Source organism: Diceros bicornis, chromosome 23, assembly GCF_020826845.1.
Source record: "Diceros bicornis minor isolate mBicDic1 chromosome 23, mDicBic1.mat.cur, whole genome shotgun sequence".
In the NCBI taxonomy this organism is placed as follows: domain Eukaryota; kingdom Metazoa; phylum Chordata; class Mammalia; order Perissodactyla; family Rhinocerotidae; genus Diceros; species Diceros bicornis.
The window spans coordinates 11,531,679-11,547,407 of NC_080762.1; the positions used below are offsets into that span (position 1 = coordinate 11,531,679).

The following is a 15,729-nucleotide window of genomic DNA, read 5'->3' on the forward strand; positions in this document are numbered from 1 at the left end:
ACACTCTTCTCTGTAGCTACACTCACTCTTTTGGTGATCTCAGGCAGTCCGTTGCTTTAAACACTGTATGTATGCCAACGACTCCCAAATTTAAATCTCTAGTATAGACCTCTTCCCTGAACTCCAGACTTGAGTATCCAACTTCCTATTCAGCCACCTCATACACATGTCTAACAGATGTTGTAAACTTGTCTGAAGCTGAGCTCCTCTTCCCCTCCCAAAACCTGCTACCATCTTAGTTGAGGGAAACTCCGTTCTGTTACCTACTCGGGAAAATTTTTGAAATCATATTTGATGCTTCTTTTTAACTCTTCGTATCCAATCTATCAGGAAATTCTTTCAAGTACGTCCAGAATCTGACATTATCACTACTATCAACCGTGACTGAGCCACCATTACCTTTCATATGAATTATCCAGTAACCTAACTGGTCTCCCTACTTCCAACCTTCCTCCCACCCCCATTCCTGTCTAGTCTCAACATGGCAGCCACAGCGAACCTTTTAAAATGTAAGTCAAATTGTGTCACTGCTCTGCTCAACACCCTTCAATGGTTCCACATCCCACTGAGAGTAAAAGCTAAAGCACTTCCCTATGAGGACCCTGAAGACTCTACCTTATATGCCACCTGCCCACCTCCACACATTCTGACATCAGCTACCACCAATAATACCATTGCTTCCTCTTTTCAAGCCACACTGGACTCCTTGTTGTTACTTGTGCCAGCCAGGCATGCTCCCACATTTGGTCCTCTGCGCTGGCTGTCTCTCTGCCCGGAACACTCTTTCTACTACTAGTCATGCAGATTTCTCCTCTCATCTCCTTAAAGTCTTTGCTCCATGTTTACTTCCCCAATGAGGTCAACTCTGACCACCCTGACCACCTATCCCTCACTCTCACCACCAGTGCTTCCTTCCCATTTACCTGGTTCTAGTATTCCATTGCATCCATTACCTTCTAGATATTTAAATTTAAATATTTAATATTATATAGCAGTATTAGATATAATTATTTAAATACTACATATTTAACTTACTATGATTATTTTTTATTGTCTGTTTCATCCTCACTGAATGTAATCTCAACAGGAATTTTCATCATTTTTGTCTGCTTTTAGTTCATGGAAGTGTCCCCAGTGCCTCTATGTAGAGTGTGAGATACCAGGTGTCATCAAGGACAACCCCAAGGTTCTTAGTCTGAAAACTAAAAGGTTGAAGCTGATGTTTACTAAGATGGGGAACTCTGGGAAGAGCAAGTTTGAGGGCAGGAAAGACCAGGCATTGGGTTCTGGGCATATTAATTTGAGATGTTATATCAGTCTGTTTAGAAACAGTTTGTTGCAGTACACAACTCTAAAAATCTTAATGCCTTAAATCAAAAAGGTTTATTTCTTGCTCACATCTGTGTCCGTTGCGGGTTGGCTCTGGCTGTGCAGACTTCATCCCATGACCCAGGCTGAAGGAGCAGGGATGTTTCTGGTGTTAAAACAGAGGGAAGAGAGAGCACAGTGGAGCCACATGATGGCTCTTAAGTTTTCTTCTCAGAACTGGCACATGTCACTTCTCCTCACATGTCATTGACCGAAGCAAGTCACATGGCCAGCCCTGACATCAGCAGAACAGGATTAAATATAATCCTAGCACTGGAAAAGGTAAAACATATTTTGAAAAATAATACAGTCTACTACAGATGCCTATTTGACATCTAAGTGGCAGTGTCATTAGGTAGTTGGATATATGAGCCCGAAGTGGAGATATAAATTTTAGAATCTTTAGCATATAGTGTTTACATTCATGAAGTTAGAAGAGATCACCAAAAGACTAAGTATAAATAAGAAAGAGAAAAGTTCCAAGGACTGAGCATGGAGCCCTCTAGCATTTAGAAATAAGAGAAACGAGAAATGGTCAAACATGACTGAGAAAAAGTGGCTGGTGAGAACCAGGAGAATAACCAGGAGAAAGTGGTGGCTGGAGGTAAAGCAAAGATTGTTTCAAGTGGGAGGGAGTAATCAGCTCAGTCAAAGGCTGAGTTGGTGAGAAGAGGAGGACTGGGAACTGAGTGGAGGTAAAGCTGATAAAAGCAACTTTACTGTTGGGGTTGGGGAAGAAGCCTGATTGTAGTGGGTTTAAGGGAGAATGGTAGTAAATGAATTAAAGGCAGCAAGTATGAACAGACCAAACAGATTATTCACAGGAAAAAAGAAGGTGCAGGAAGAACATCAGAAACCATAAACTACACTGATGAAGATCGGGAGAGGTCAAGACGCTGGAATGTCTAAGCGCAGGAGCAGTGACTTGCCACTCAAAGCAAACACATGTCATTCATGTTTATCTACTCAGGTGTCTCCATTCCTTGCAACGTGAGGAAGCTGCACTAACTCACCATCCTTTCCCCACCAGTTAGCTTCACCTTTATCACATTTTAAATTCCGTTTCCTTATATTTCTTCCATAACCTCCTAGTGTGGGAGTGCCCCAGGGCTTACTCTTTGCTCTTCTTCTCTATCTACATTTACTCCCTTAGTCTCATCCAGTCTCAAAGCTCTCAATATCTATATGCTCATGACTCCCACATTTCTAACTCTATTCATACTTTTCTCCAAATCAAAACCCCACTGCACACTTGATATTTCGACTTGGATGTCCAATGGCTTGAACTGCTGATCTCCCTACTACAAACCTCTTTTATTCATAGATTTCTGATCTTTTTTTTCTGTTGTGAGGAAGATCAGCCCTGAGCTAACATCCATGCCAATCCTCCTCCTTTTGCTGAGGAAGACTGGCCCTGAGCTAACATCTATTGCCAATCCTCCTCCTTTTTTTTCCCCCTTTCTCCCCAAAGCCCCAGTAGATAGTTATACGTCATAGTTGCACATCTCTCTAGTTGCTGTATGTGGGACGCCGCCTCAGCATGGCCGGACAAGAGGTGCATCGGCATGTGCCCGGGATCCGAACCCGGGCCACCGGTTAGCAGAGTGCGTGTACTTAACATCTGCTCCATGCGGCTGGCCCCATAGATTTCTGATCTTGGTCAATGGCAGGTTAATCCTTCCTGCTCTAGATCCTGTCACTCCTCTGCTCAAAACCTCCAGTCCCATCAGCAGAACAGTTAAGAAACTTTCGAGGCAGCCCTGATGGCCTGGTGGTTAAAGTTCGGCTCATTCTGCTTCCGCGGCCTGGGCCCAGTTCCCTGGCACGGAACCACACCACTCATCTGTTGGTAGCCATGCTGTGGCAGCGGCTCACACAGAAGAACTAGAAGGACTTACAACTAGAATATGTAACTATGTACTAGGGCTTTGGGAAGGAAAAAGAGAGAGAGGAAGTTTGGCAACAGATGTTAGCCTAGGGTGAATCTTTCCCACCAAAAAAATAAAAAAAAGAAACTTGCCCAACATCACCCCATTGAGTCACTGACAGAGCTGAGATCTGAACCCAAGCAGTCTGACGGGAACCTGTGTTCTTAACCACAGTAGTTTGACACATGCGTATATTTAGTAGGTTACGAGTTGGTATGTCGAGTAGGAGCCCATATTTTTTAAATATACAGATGGATTTATAAGAAAATGCCTGAAAGGTTGTATACCAAATATATTTGTACTGTGATCTCTGGATGAATAAATTATGGCTTGAGTTTTTCCCTCTTTTTGTTTATCTGTATATTTTACATTTTCAACAATGAAAGTACTTTACTTTTGTCATAAGCAAAACATTCTAACATTTTTTTCAATTCGGGATTCCAGATAAACTTCATTTCCTTTAATCATTCTCTGTTTTATAAATAATCTCATTCCATAACTTTTTTAGTTGTTCAGCCCTGATGTCAGAAGATACAGGGCATTTTCAGGCAGATTTCTCAGTATTTCTAGCAGAGACGGATTATAGAGCTGCTACATCTATATGTCTGATACAGTGTAGTGTTTCTTTCCATGTCACAGTAAGAAGTGTCTTGGTGGGTTTGTCTTAATTTCGTAAAGTATCATCTCAACAGTAGGCGCCCCTTTTTCACATCCTAAATAGCAATTTCCTAAACATAAATACAAAGACCTTCCCTGGCTTATATTTGGTAAATAGAAATAACTTTGTGGTATTTCACCAGTGTGTCAAGAATGTTAGATTTTTCTGAAGGTAAAAGACAAACATCATAAACACGTTTCTTCCTCCTTAAGAAAAACAGTATAAAAGGAAATACTTAAGGCTAAAGTGGCTGTTGCCTGGTACTAAATATTGCGTGTATATTGGCCTCCATCTGGTGGAAGGAGGGAAATGTCTGGGGGAGAGAGGAGTGCTGTGTGTGGGAAAGGAGAGAAATTTCCAGTTTCTGATTATTAAACTGCCTTACTTAGAGCTCTCTGAGCAAATATTGGCAAGTGGCCCAGAGTCCCAACTTGTGGTTCTTTGAGCTTTGCTAAAGGACTTTAAGGGAAGTCCTGATCTGTTGTTCTTAAATGGAAACTATGTAAATCGTTTGTAACAGAAAGAATAACAAAGGAAAAATCCCTTCTCCTTAAGACGACTTTCTCCTTCCTATTTTTTTCCCTGATAAGTTATTTCATTTACCTGTCTATAGAATATAATGTAGACACTTCTGCTTTTCTTCATCATGCTTTCCTAAAAGCCATGTCTTCAAATAAATCATTGAAAGTAATTCCTACTTTCTATCAGGAACAAGGTTACCCTTGGACTTCGCGTTTCTCATAGATTCAGCATAAACAAAGTATGATGTGACTAACACCGTAATAGTACTAACTTACCTTTGTCTGGCATTTTACAATTTTCTAAGGCACTTTCATATACATAAATTAACTTGATTCTCGTGACAACTCAGAGAAGTAGATATTATTATCCCTATTTTAAAAATGGAGAAAATGGGATACAGGAAGATGAATCAGCCTACTCAGGATCGTTTAGTTGGTGGATGATAGAGAGGTCCATCTTACAGCCATTTTAGTAGGACCAGAGGCACTTCCTGTCTCCCCACAATCAACAGAAAATAGCTACTGTGTAAATCAGCACACCTCCATCATCTTAAGTTAATGTCAGTTTTCTTGTCAAATTCACACCTGTATTTCTTTATAATCTCAAGGCCAATAAATCTCATCTACGCCATTCATTCGTATTCTTATTAGCTGACCTCAAAGAAAAAAATTTTTCTTTACTCATGACCAAACTATCCTATGCTTCTTTTCCCCCAACTTTTTTCCACCGCTGACCTCTTTTAAACTTCTTCCACTGTAAAAGCCACAGTTTGATTGTAAGCAATCTAATCTATACCAGCAATCTCCTCACAGAACCATGCCTTCACCTTCTTGCCTTCACTGAAACTTGGCTTTCCCCCAAGGACATCACTCCCCTTGAGCCTTGACAAACAAAAATTGCTTTTTCTCCCCACCTTCCAACATGCTGAGAGAGATTTGGAAGCAGCGTAGGCATTCTTCTAGCTTCTAACTACCAGTTCCAGGGGCTTCCATTCCTACCTGTATGCAACGCCTGATACAGGTAGGAGTCTCATGCTATAGCATGAAGCATAATCACTATCAATCACCCACTGGCTTCTAGGTCACTCCCCCAGATTCACAGAAAGCTTCAGCAACTGGCCCACAAATGCTGCCAAACTTCCAGTGTTATCTCAGACAACCTCAACTTCCGTGATTCGCCACTTCTCAAGCACCTGGCTTCCAGTGCCCTTTGCCTCCATTCCTCTTTAACACAACTCATCCCCGCGGCAAAATTCTAACTTTACATTTACCCAGATGCTCTGAAAATCTGAACTGCAATGCCTCTTTACACCTCTGCAAGCACCTGTCCCAGCAACTTTCACACTCTCCTAACTTCTTAGTAATTTCTGTTCTTGACCTTTCTTCAGCTCTTTCAGTCGCCTTCCCATCTTCACTTCCTTCCCTACCTGGCATGGACCTGAGGCCCGTCAATTCCCTGGATTGCTTCTGGGCACCCACCATGCCCTCTATCTTTGCTATACTCCCAACTAACTTGCTCTCTCTTGTGGTTATCTAAGTGGTTAAAGGCATGGGCTGGGGAGTCAGACTCCCTCAATTTGAAGCATGTTTCTACCATTTAGTAGTGATTCCGCCTTGGACAAGTCACTGATTTTTCAGTGCTTCCATTTCCTCAAATGGGAAATAATAGTAGTACCTAGCTCATGACCATCACAAGTTATGATGATGATTAATTGAGATAATATATGTAAAGTGCTTAGAATAGTACCTAGCACATAAGCGCTCAATAAATGTTTACTGTTGTTACAAGTGAACTGCTTGATGCTGCTTCTAAAAAAAAAATCACTTAACTGAAGTGTAGGGCCTGAGAACCTCTGATGTCATCATGTTAACTATTTGTCCCCCTCATCAGAAGTAGATAAGATTAATAGACTGACTAACGTCTATTATCCTTAAGGTAGGAACAGCAAGGATTTCGTGTGACCTCTTCCCAGAAGACAGACTAGAAGAAACAGGCAGAAGACATGAATAGACATCTCACAAAAGAGAAAACGTGAATGGCTAAGAAACATATTAAAAGATGCTCATCTTCATAGTAGTCAGGAAAATGCAAATTAGACTCACTGTTAAAAGTAATCTTACAAATATACAATTCATAAATGTACAAAGTTCTATATACAAGCATGTTCACTAAAAATTGTTGGTAATAGCCAAAAAAAGTCCATTAATGAAGAACTGTTTAAACAATGACAGACCCTTGCAATGAAGAATGAGGTAAGTCTCCATATACTGATGTTGTTCTGATGCTACATATACAAAATACTTTTCACAGTATATGGTTGAATTAAAAAGGCAAAGTGAAGATCAGTATGTATAGTATACTTCTGTTTATATGAAGGAGACATAAATAATACAAGCATAGGCATGCTCTAGAAGGAAACACAAAGTACTTTTGTGGTTGTTACCTCTGAGAATCTCCTGTACTGTTTGAAAACTTTACCATGAACGTGTATTAGTTTTATAAGTAAAAAAGGAAATAAAACCTCAGTTAAAAATATCTAAAGAGCTAATGGGAGCCTTTGCAATATGTCTGAAAGTCATTTTCATAACTAAATAAGTCGCTGTCTTAGAAGATGAACTTTCTTTTGAAACTCGCACATCATTAGTTGGTTCCTCCATTTGAAGGAGGAATTCTTTCACTATTTTGTTTATCTAACACTTAGTAGTGCTTACTGTATCCTGGGCACAATTTTAATTGCTCTAATCATCATACAGTCATGGGATTGTTATTACAGTAGGCCCCCATTATCCGCGGTTTCCCTTTCCGAAGTTTCAGTTACCCTCGGTCAGCCTGGGTTGGAAAATATTAAATAGAAAATTCCAGAAATAAATAAATTTTAAATTGTGAGCCCTTCTGAGTAGCTTGATGAAATCTTGTGCTGTCTCATCCCCCAGGGCATGAATCATCCCTTTGTCCAGCGGATCCAAACTGTATACACTATTAGTCACTCAGTAGCCGTCTCAGTTATCAGATCAACTGTCGTGTTATCGCAGTGCTTGTGTTCAAGTAACCTTTATTTTACTTAATAATGTCCCCAAAGCGCAAGAGTAGTGATGCTGGCAATTCAGATATGCCAAAGAGAAGCTGTAAAGTGCTTCCTTTAAGTGAAAAGATGAAAGTTCTCGACAATAAGAAAATCATCTGCTGAGGTTGCTAAGATCTATGGTAACTTTCACTACAGCAAATTGTTATAATTGATTTGTTTTATTGTTATTGTTGCTAATCTCTTACCTGTGTCTAATTTATAAGTTAAACTTTATCATGGGTATGTATATATAGGAAAAAACATAGTATATATAAGGTTCAGTACTATCCGTGGTTTCCGGCATCCACTGGGGGTCTTGGAAGATATCCCCTGCAGATAAGGGGGGGGCACTTTATTATTCCCACGTAGTAGATCAGGAAAATGAGGCACACAGAGGTTAAATTACTTAACCAAGGTCACATAGCTAGTAAGCTCTAGAGTTGAGATTCAAACCCAGAATGTCTGGCTCCAGGGACTCCATGCCTTCTCCACTATGCGTTGCTGCCTTTTGAAGTCTCTAGAAGCTTTGATTCTACCTGGGTGACCTGATTATATGACCTGCTGGAAGGGACACATGCCGTATACCCCCAACTCTCCCTGGGACACCCCAGGTCAAACCTATCCACTTATCTGACCCTTTGGAGGATCTAATAGGGAAACAAGATGCTGCAGAAGAACAAGCCTAGTCCTTGCTGGGTATGGAGTAGGGCCTTTTAACAGCTCTCAAGGTCGACACAATACCTCAACATAGCATATCTGTAGAAATAGCCTTATTGTTAATTGGAGTCTTCAAAGATGAAAGGGCTGATCTCAGTCAGCTGTTAGGTAAAATGTGGCTGATCCATCCGCCAGTGGAGCTTGGGGTTAAGCCAAGAAGGACAGCTGTGGGGATTCAAGGCTGAACCGATTGGCTGAATTCCAATGTTTTCAAAGTACCTCAAGGTAAGGAGGATTTTTCTAGCTGCAGAGACATGAGAAGACATGCCTTATCTCCCAAGTTTGTTGAACGTGAATACATTTCTTGTTTAGCATTTTCCTCAAGGTTTATGTTAAGCTAGATCAGGGTTACTTTTTGTAACCCTAGCAGTAGAGTGGTTGTTCAAATGATGAGTCCTTGTGGATGGGTAAATAGGACACTAAGATTATCTAATGCTCTCTTCCCTTTTTTATTTTTTGAGGAAGATTGGCCCTGAGCTAACATCTGTGGCTGATCTTCCTCTTTTTCTTTTTTCTTCTCAAAGCCCCAGTACACAGTTATATAGCCTAGTTGTAGGTCCTTCTAGTTCTTCCGTGTGGGACACCACCTCAGCATGGCTTAATGACCAGTGAGTAGGTCCGTGCCTAGGATCCAAACCCGTGAACCCCTGGCCGCCAAAGCAGAACGCGGGAACTTAACCGCTACGCCAACGGGCTGGCCCATAGTGCTCTCTTCTCTTATTATGCCTTTGATCGCTCTTCATTTTAATGGGTTGATACTGAAAACTTTCTCCACATGCAGGCGGGTTCTCTGGGTGTGCACGTGGTGAGTGGGCACCCAAGCTGACAAGCTTAGTAAGGAAGATTGGTCACTGAATAGAACTGTTTGAGGCCTTCTTGGTGGTTCATTATCTTTTGATGATTCTGAAACTTGATGCACAATTCTGTGTAAGGAATAAATTGTTTTTCTTTCCTGTGGTTCATCATGCACTGTGGCTGGGTGCCTGGTGAGGGATATGGCATCATACAGGGCTGCCATGTGCAGTAGAATGTCCAGTATAGGAACAAAACACATGCCAATGGCCAAGGCAGGAAATCTTTTTTGAGACAAGGCCCGGGCCCTGGGAGAGGTTTTCACTACCTTTGGTTAGAGATAGAGATCAGTAACCCTAAGTGATCCAAGTTTCAGTGTGGAACTCAGCCCTCTGGTCACTTTATTAGCTGACTACCTAAACAGTGAGACACACGCTATTAACTTTAGGTGGTGCCAAGCAGTGTGATGATCTATAATAGCAGAGACAAATCTAAGTACTTAGAACTAAAGGTTCTCTTCTGGCAACGGAGTAACAGTCTGAGCTGTGCCAAATCTTGATCTTGATCTAGAGCTGCGCTATTCAATATGGCAGCCACTGGCCACATGTGGCTAAAATGTAAATGAGTTAAAATTAATAATTCAGCTCCTCAATCACATTTCAAGTGTTCAAAACTAGTACAGTTTTTATTGGTATGGTTTATTTATATGGTAGCTAGTGGCTACCATAAAGGACAGTGCAAATTTAGGGAACATTTCCATCATCAAAGAATGTTCTATTGAGCAGCCCTGATATAGAAGATAAACAATAAGTCCCCAAAGACATTCTGTCAAGAAACACTATTTTGGGGGCCGGCCTAGTGGTGCAAGCGGTTGGGTGCGCACGCTCTGCTGCAGCGGCCCGGGGTTCGCCGGTTCGGATCCCGGGCACGCACCGACGTACTGCTTGTCGAGCCATGCTGTGGCAGCGTCCCGTATAAAGTAGAGGAAGATGGGCACGGATGTTAGCTCAGGGCCAATCTTCCTCAGCAAAAAGAGGAGGACTGGCATCAGATGTTAGCTCAGGGCTAATCTTCCTCACAAAAAAAAAAACACTATTTTGATGGCTTGATGGATCATAACAGGAAGGCCCTTTCTAGCTTTTATTCGGAATCACTAGAGATTTGAAATAGCAGGGAAGGCAGTAAGACTTTTGATTTTGGTGTGAATCGTAAAGCCTAATCTTCTCATTAAGATACCTTCTGTTACGGGATCACTATGGATAATGGTTATAGGCAAGGAAGTGGGGGCAGAGGATGTGATGCTCTGAGGTTAGGGCTTCACATAAATGAGGAGTTTGTGACCTGATTGAGCAGAAGGAAGTGGTCAAAGGCACTTCTGATAGTCACACAAGGAGCGAGTATGGCTGACCTTTAGTTTCTGGAACTTCCTTCAGCTTCTGACCACCTTATCTTGCTTCATCTGATTATACTGATAAAAACAGGTTAAGCGTCCTAAAAAGACCGTGAATCTTAGCTTCCCTTTCTGGTTTAAGAGATTCTCAATGCCTCCCTCAAAAGGAAATTTCTTTTATTAGTCCTGGTCCACATGCCTCTAAAATTTTAAAAGGAATTAAGGACACGGAAATGAAGGGCAATGATACTTCTCACACTAGTTCAGGATGTCCCTGGTGGCTGTAGTATGGAGATGTATCTAAGTCATTTTCAACAGAATCTGCTGAGATATTTGGTTGCCCCCTCCCACCCAAGTCCTTTGATATGGACTCATGAACTGAGGAATTGAGGAGCAATGAAGACTGCTGGGGTCTTCATCTTTAAGGACTAGGAGACAGGATGCCAAAGAAAACTGATCAGAGGAAACGTGTCCCTCATGGAAATTAGCAAGTAGGTCAAGAGAGATGTTCTAAAAGGAGGTCACTATTCAAATAACAGCTAGAAGGATTAAGGACAGAGAAACAGGTAGATAGAGCCAAGAGTTGTCTCCAGTAACTATAACAGGAGCAGTTTTCATGAACTGATGAGAGGATAGGAAGGTGGCTACAAAGAATGAAGACGGAATTTCCAGAGCGGCAATAGAAACATGAGCACTGGACATGTCTAAGTATTTCATCATACTCTCACACAAGTAAAAACTCTAGCATCCTATAAATATTTAATGACTCCTCAAAAAGAAAATCACACTGAATGCATAAATTCCTTTATTGAAAATATTGGGCTAGCACTGCATTACATATACTTAATATCCATAAATGAAGGGCCACACATTTCTGATTGGACAATACTGTTGTAAATAGAGAACACAGCATCTGGATATGCTCTCACAAGTATAATAGCATGGACTAAACTAGGTGAGAGTAAACTATATGCAAATGACCATTCTGTTTGTTAATAGCATATGGTTGCAAATGGCATAAATGGTATACGTGATCATTAATCCTGGTATCTCACACCAACACATTATTTAACAAGCAGATTAAGGTTAAGCTGCCAGTATGTTGTTAATCAAGAGTTCTCAGTAGGAGAACTGGGTGAAAGCAGACCCAGGCTACAGATTTAAGATTTTATAGCATCCATTTAAACTTGCACGGAATGTGAGTGGAATAAAATAACTGTTGATCTGACAGGAGGCCACTTGGCAATTTGTTTGTTCTCTTTTATAAATAGTCTAAAGTAAGAGAATAAGGGAAATATTCTGCCAGCTTAAGGCTAACATTCTAAGAACTGTTTTGTTTTTTTAAATGCAGGTATGTAAATATTACTTGTTATTAATTTTTCGTTTCAAAGATCACTGGTGATGTAATTTATGACAGATCACTTCTCAGCTTTGGCTATTATTTGAAAATTTTTTCCATTAGCAGTCTTTGGCTTTCATAAAAGTCTGGCAATCAATAATATTGGTTAAATTTTAACAAGGCTTTATTATTTTTAATAAAATTCTGTTTTATGATGTGAAAATGAATTGATGCTAAAAAATAGGTTTTACTTTTCATTTCAATTTTGGTATGAATGCATTTCTTTGCATTGCTTTTTCTCAAGTAAGAGTCTAGAAACTAAGACGATTGGGCTAATTTGACATTTTTCATTTGATATAAAATATGCAGAAATTAAAACACTCGGTCTCTTTTAAAACAGAGGCCTGTTCGCTAATGTAAAAACTTGGGGAAAATTATGTAAAACACACTACGAAAATAAAGTTTTTGTTATTAATACACATGATTTTATAGGAAGCATTTTCTTTTCAAAAGCAGGGACTGTTGTAAGCCTACGTTCATAAAGGAATCCATTTCTGTAACTATCAACTATGACTGTGAGAAATGGCTTATTCTTCTTTACACAGTTATGTTCAGAGTAAGTAACTGAAAATGTACCTTTTTAATAACTAAATGGAAAGCTGGCCAACAATAGTCAAACCAACGAACATTGGTAATGAGTTTTTAAAAATTGAGAATTATGCATATAGATACGCTGCTTAAGACCTATCACCCTAAACAATCAGGGCAAAAAAAAATTCAATATAAAACTATATAAATCAAATGGATTTGTTGCTAAAACATAGCACAAAATGTATACATTTCTTTACTTCAAGATTTGACACATTAAAAGAAAAAAACTGCCAACACATTTCAGACAATATACTAGAAATAATAAATAAAACAGTTTTTAAAAAACATCATATATTCCCTTTAAGTGCTGTGCACTTGCAATTTTTCTAAATGAGACTAACCTTTTCCATGGCAAACAAGAGTCTGCTGTACATTTTGGTAATGAAAATTATGTTGATAAATACACAAGGCATGTATGTATTTCCACAGTATCTTTTTTTTTCACAGTTACCAAAAATAAAAATTGCATTCAACTCATACATCTATAAACACTCTTGATTCCTCGCTGTATGGATTTGAAGGAAGAGGGAGTATAAAGTCTTTCACCAATCTGGACTCCAAATTTCTTTCTTCGTTGTCTGCCCTCCACATCTATCTTCCAGAATCTGTGATGCGATCATGCTCTGAGATGATGGCAGAAAGAAAGCATTATGGTGGGTGAGGCAGTCTGTGCTGGGGCTTTGTCTTCTAGCCAGCTTTAGGAGGGCTGATCAAACCCGGTCTTTTTAATGCTATATTTTAAGGCAGTCTGAATGTCACTCGAATGTCCATACTTCGAGGTCCTGAACTATGAAGTCTTCCTTTTTGGAAAGAATATCATTATTGAAAGTGCTGCAGGAGTTGCTTCGTCCGTGGTATAAATCAGCATCGAGCCACAAACCAAATCGTCCCCTGATAAGGTGAAAAAATCAAAATGGTGAAAACATTTCAATCTTGTTTGGCACATTTTCTATCCTCCCTCGCCCCATCTTTCCTTTGCGCTACAGACAGACAAAACTCTAAACTGCTTGTTGAAAAAGGTTACATTTCCTTTATTTCATTTAAATGACCCATCTTTCCTAAAAGACAAGTGGTAGTAGTCCCTCATTTAGACACATCTATAAATCATTTTATCTTTGATTCTTGGTGTCATGTATCAGGCCACTGTCCTAATTAATCTAAGCACATGGACTAGCTAAAATCACCTGACACCAAGGTTTCAGTTACCTAGGTCAAAACAGACCCGCTCAGGTCAGATGGTAAATTAATAACAACAAAAACCTTACCCTCCACCACCAAGTTCCAAAGAAGTGATGTCTCCATTGATGAAGTATGAGTTTTCTCCACTCCACTTAAAGACCTGAGGGTAGAAACACAGGACAGAGAACAGACATTTTAATCTGGAGAATCAGCAAAGAGGGAGTATTAGGACAGTACCTCTGTGTGGAAGGGAATTAATTACCCATTGGCTGAGGAAGCTCCTGACTGCCAGACCTTTCCCACACCAGGAAGAGATCTCCAAAGGGGTTATGAAGTCAGAAGGACCTCTCAGGCACATGTTGACTCTGACTTGCAACCCCTCCCTGGATCCCAGACTGTGCAGAAGGGCAGTTCCCCAGGCCCAGGGAGGGACTCTGAGCAGGGGGTGTGCTACAGTCATGCAGTGCTGACTTCATGAAGTAGTCATGAAGGCTACAGCAAAAGCCAACAAGGTTTACAGGATAGCTGCTACTCCAACGATGGCCCCGCCTCCAACCCCACCCACATCCCTACCTGTGACATTGGGAAGCTGGGTATTTCTCCCATCTAGGTACCTTGAAATTAGGGCTAAACGTGTAGAGAAAAGTTTCGCCTGTGCCATAATAGTGGTCACTGAACTTGAAAGGATGAGTTGCATATGCTCCAAAAATCTGCCAAAAGAAAACAGAAACGTTATCTACTTTCAAAGAAAGGCTTTCTGAAATATTTTAACACAATCCTGGTCTGAGATCTCATTATACCTCTTTCAGCAAAGATCATTACCAAATTGGAGCTCTTAAATAAAAAAGACCACCAACGAATGGATAAATAAAATGTCCCAGCTCTAATTGGAACCCAAATGGCTCAGAGAACTTATTTGTCAAAGACCAACAATTTTTCCAATTTTAGAAGACTTCTAAAGTCCACTATGGAGACAAATTTCCTTTAGTGAATACAGATGACATATTTGGAATATTAAACAAGATGCATCTTGCACACAGAAATGAGTGGTTGAGATAACAGTCATGTCTCTTAGGAGTTTTATAAGTGGAATTGTGACCAGACATTTCCCCAGAGAAAATAAATTTCTCTTTTTTGATTTGTAAAAAATGAGTTCTCAATATGTTTATTAAAACCATATCCTTAACATAACTGATCCAATATAGTCATGTGCCACATAATGACATTTCTGTCCACGATGGGCTGCATATACAATGGTGGTCCCATAAGATTAGTACCATATAGCCTAGGTGTGTAGTAGGCTATACCATCTAGGTTTGTGTAAACACACTCTACGATGTTCGTACAACAATGAAATCACCTAACAAAGCATTTCTCAGAACGTATCCCTGTTGTTAAGCAACGCATGACTATATACCTTAGTTTGAAAGCACTTTTAAGAAAAAGATAACAATTTCATAATACTATGGGCTTTAAAGGTGATTTATATGTATTTGAATCAATGGCTTTCCTATTTTTTGCTTGTTGGGGGTTGGAAGGAGTAGTGTTTTCAGAATACGTATGCCCACTGCCTCAGCTTCCTACCCTGAAGCTCAGAATCTGATCAGTACTGGCAGTGGTGAGGGTTGGCAAGAGTGAGTATGCATATTTTGAAAATGTCCCTAGGTGATTCTGATATACCTTCTACTCCAAATCCCACTTGAGAAACATTGCTTTAAATGGAGGTTATCTGAAAAATGTCTTATAACTTTTCAAAATTATTTTAATTGGATTATAATCATTGTGGAATCTCTTCTTCACCAATGACACTCAGTTACTGACTCCTTGAAATACAAAAAATTAGGTGGAGTACAAGTCTAAAACTCTTTCTAACCAATATTCTTAATACTTTCTGCTACTAAACCTTACCAAACAAAATCCTACAAAACAAAACAAAATAAAAAGATCAAAAATCCATTTCCCTCCTTCTGATGATCTTTCAGTAAAAGAACTAAAATACAACTGAGGGGCCGGCCCCATGGCTTAGTGGTTAAGTGCGTGCGCTCCGCTACTGGTGGCCCGGGTTCGGATCCTGGGCGCACACCGATGCACTGCTTCTCTGGCCATGCTGAAGCGGCATCC

At 40.1% G+C, this 15,729-nt stretch overlaps 1 protein-coding gene across 5 annotated transcripts in view; it reads right to left on the minus strand.

Moving 5' to 3' along the window:
- Positions 1 to 11,194: 11,194 nt before the first annotated feature.
- NCOA7 (nuclear receptor coactivator 7) overlaps positions 11,195 to 15,729 on the minus strand; it is a 149,857-nt gene continuing 145,322 nt past the window's right edge. For 4 of the 5 annotated variants that reach the window (XM_058566351.1, XM_058566352.1, XM_058566350.1 and 1 more), the window contains 3 exons: positions 14,223 to 14,318; positions 13,695 to 13,768; positions 11,195 to 13,320 (listed from right to left, as the gene is read on the minus strand). In XM_058566351.1, coding sequence (XP_058422334.1) covers positions 13,185 to 13,320; positions 13,695 to 13,768; positions 14,223 to 14,318 — 306 coding nt within the window. In that variant the 3' untranslated portion in view covers positions 11,195 to 13,184. The remainder of the gene's footprint in view (positions 13,321 to 13,694; positions 13,769 to 14,222; positions 14,319 to 15,729) is intronic. The other variant, XM_058566354.1, reaches the window with a different exon arrangement.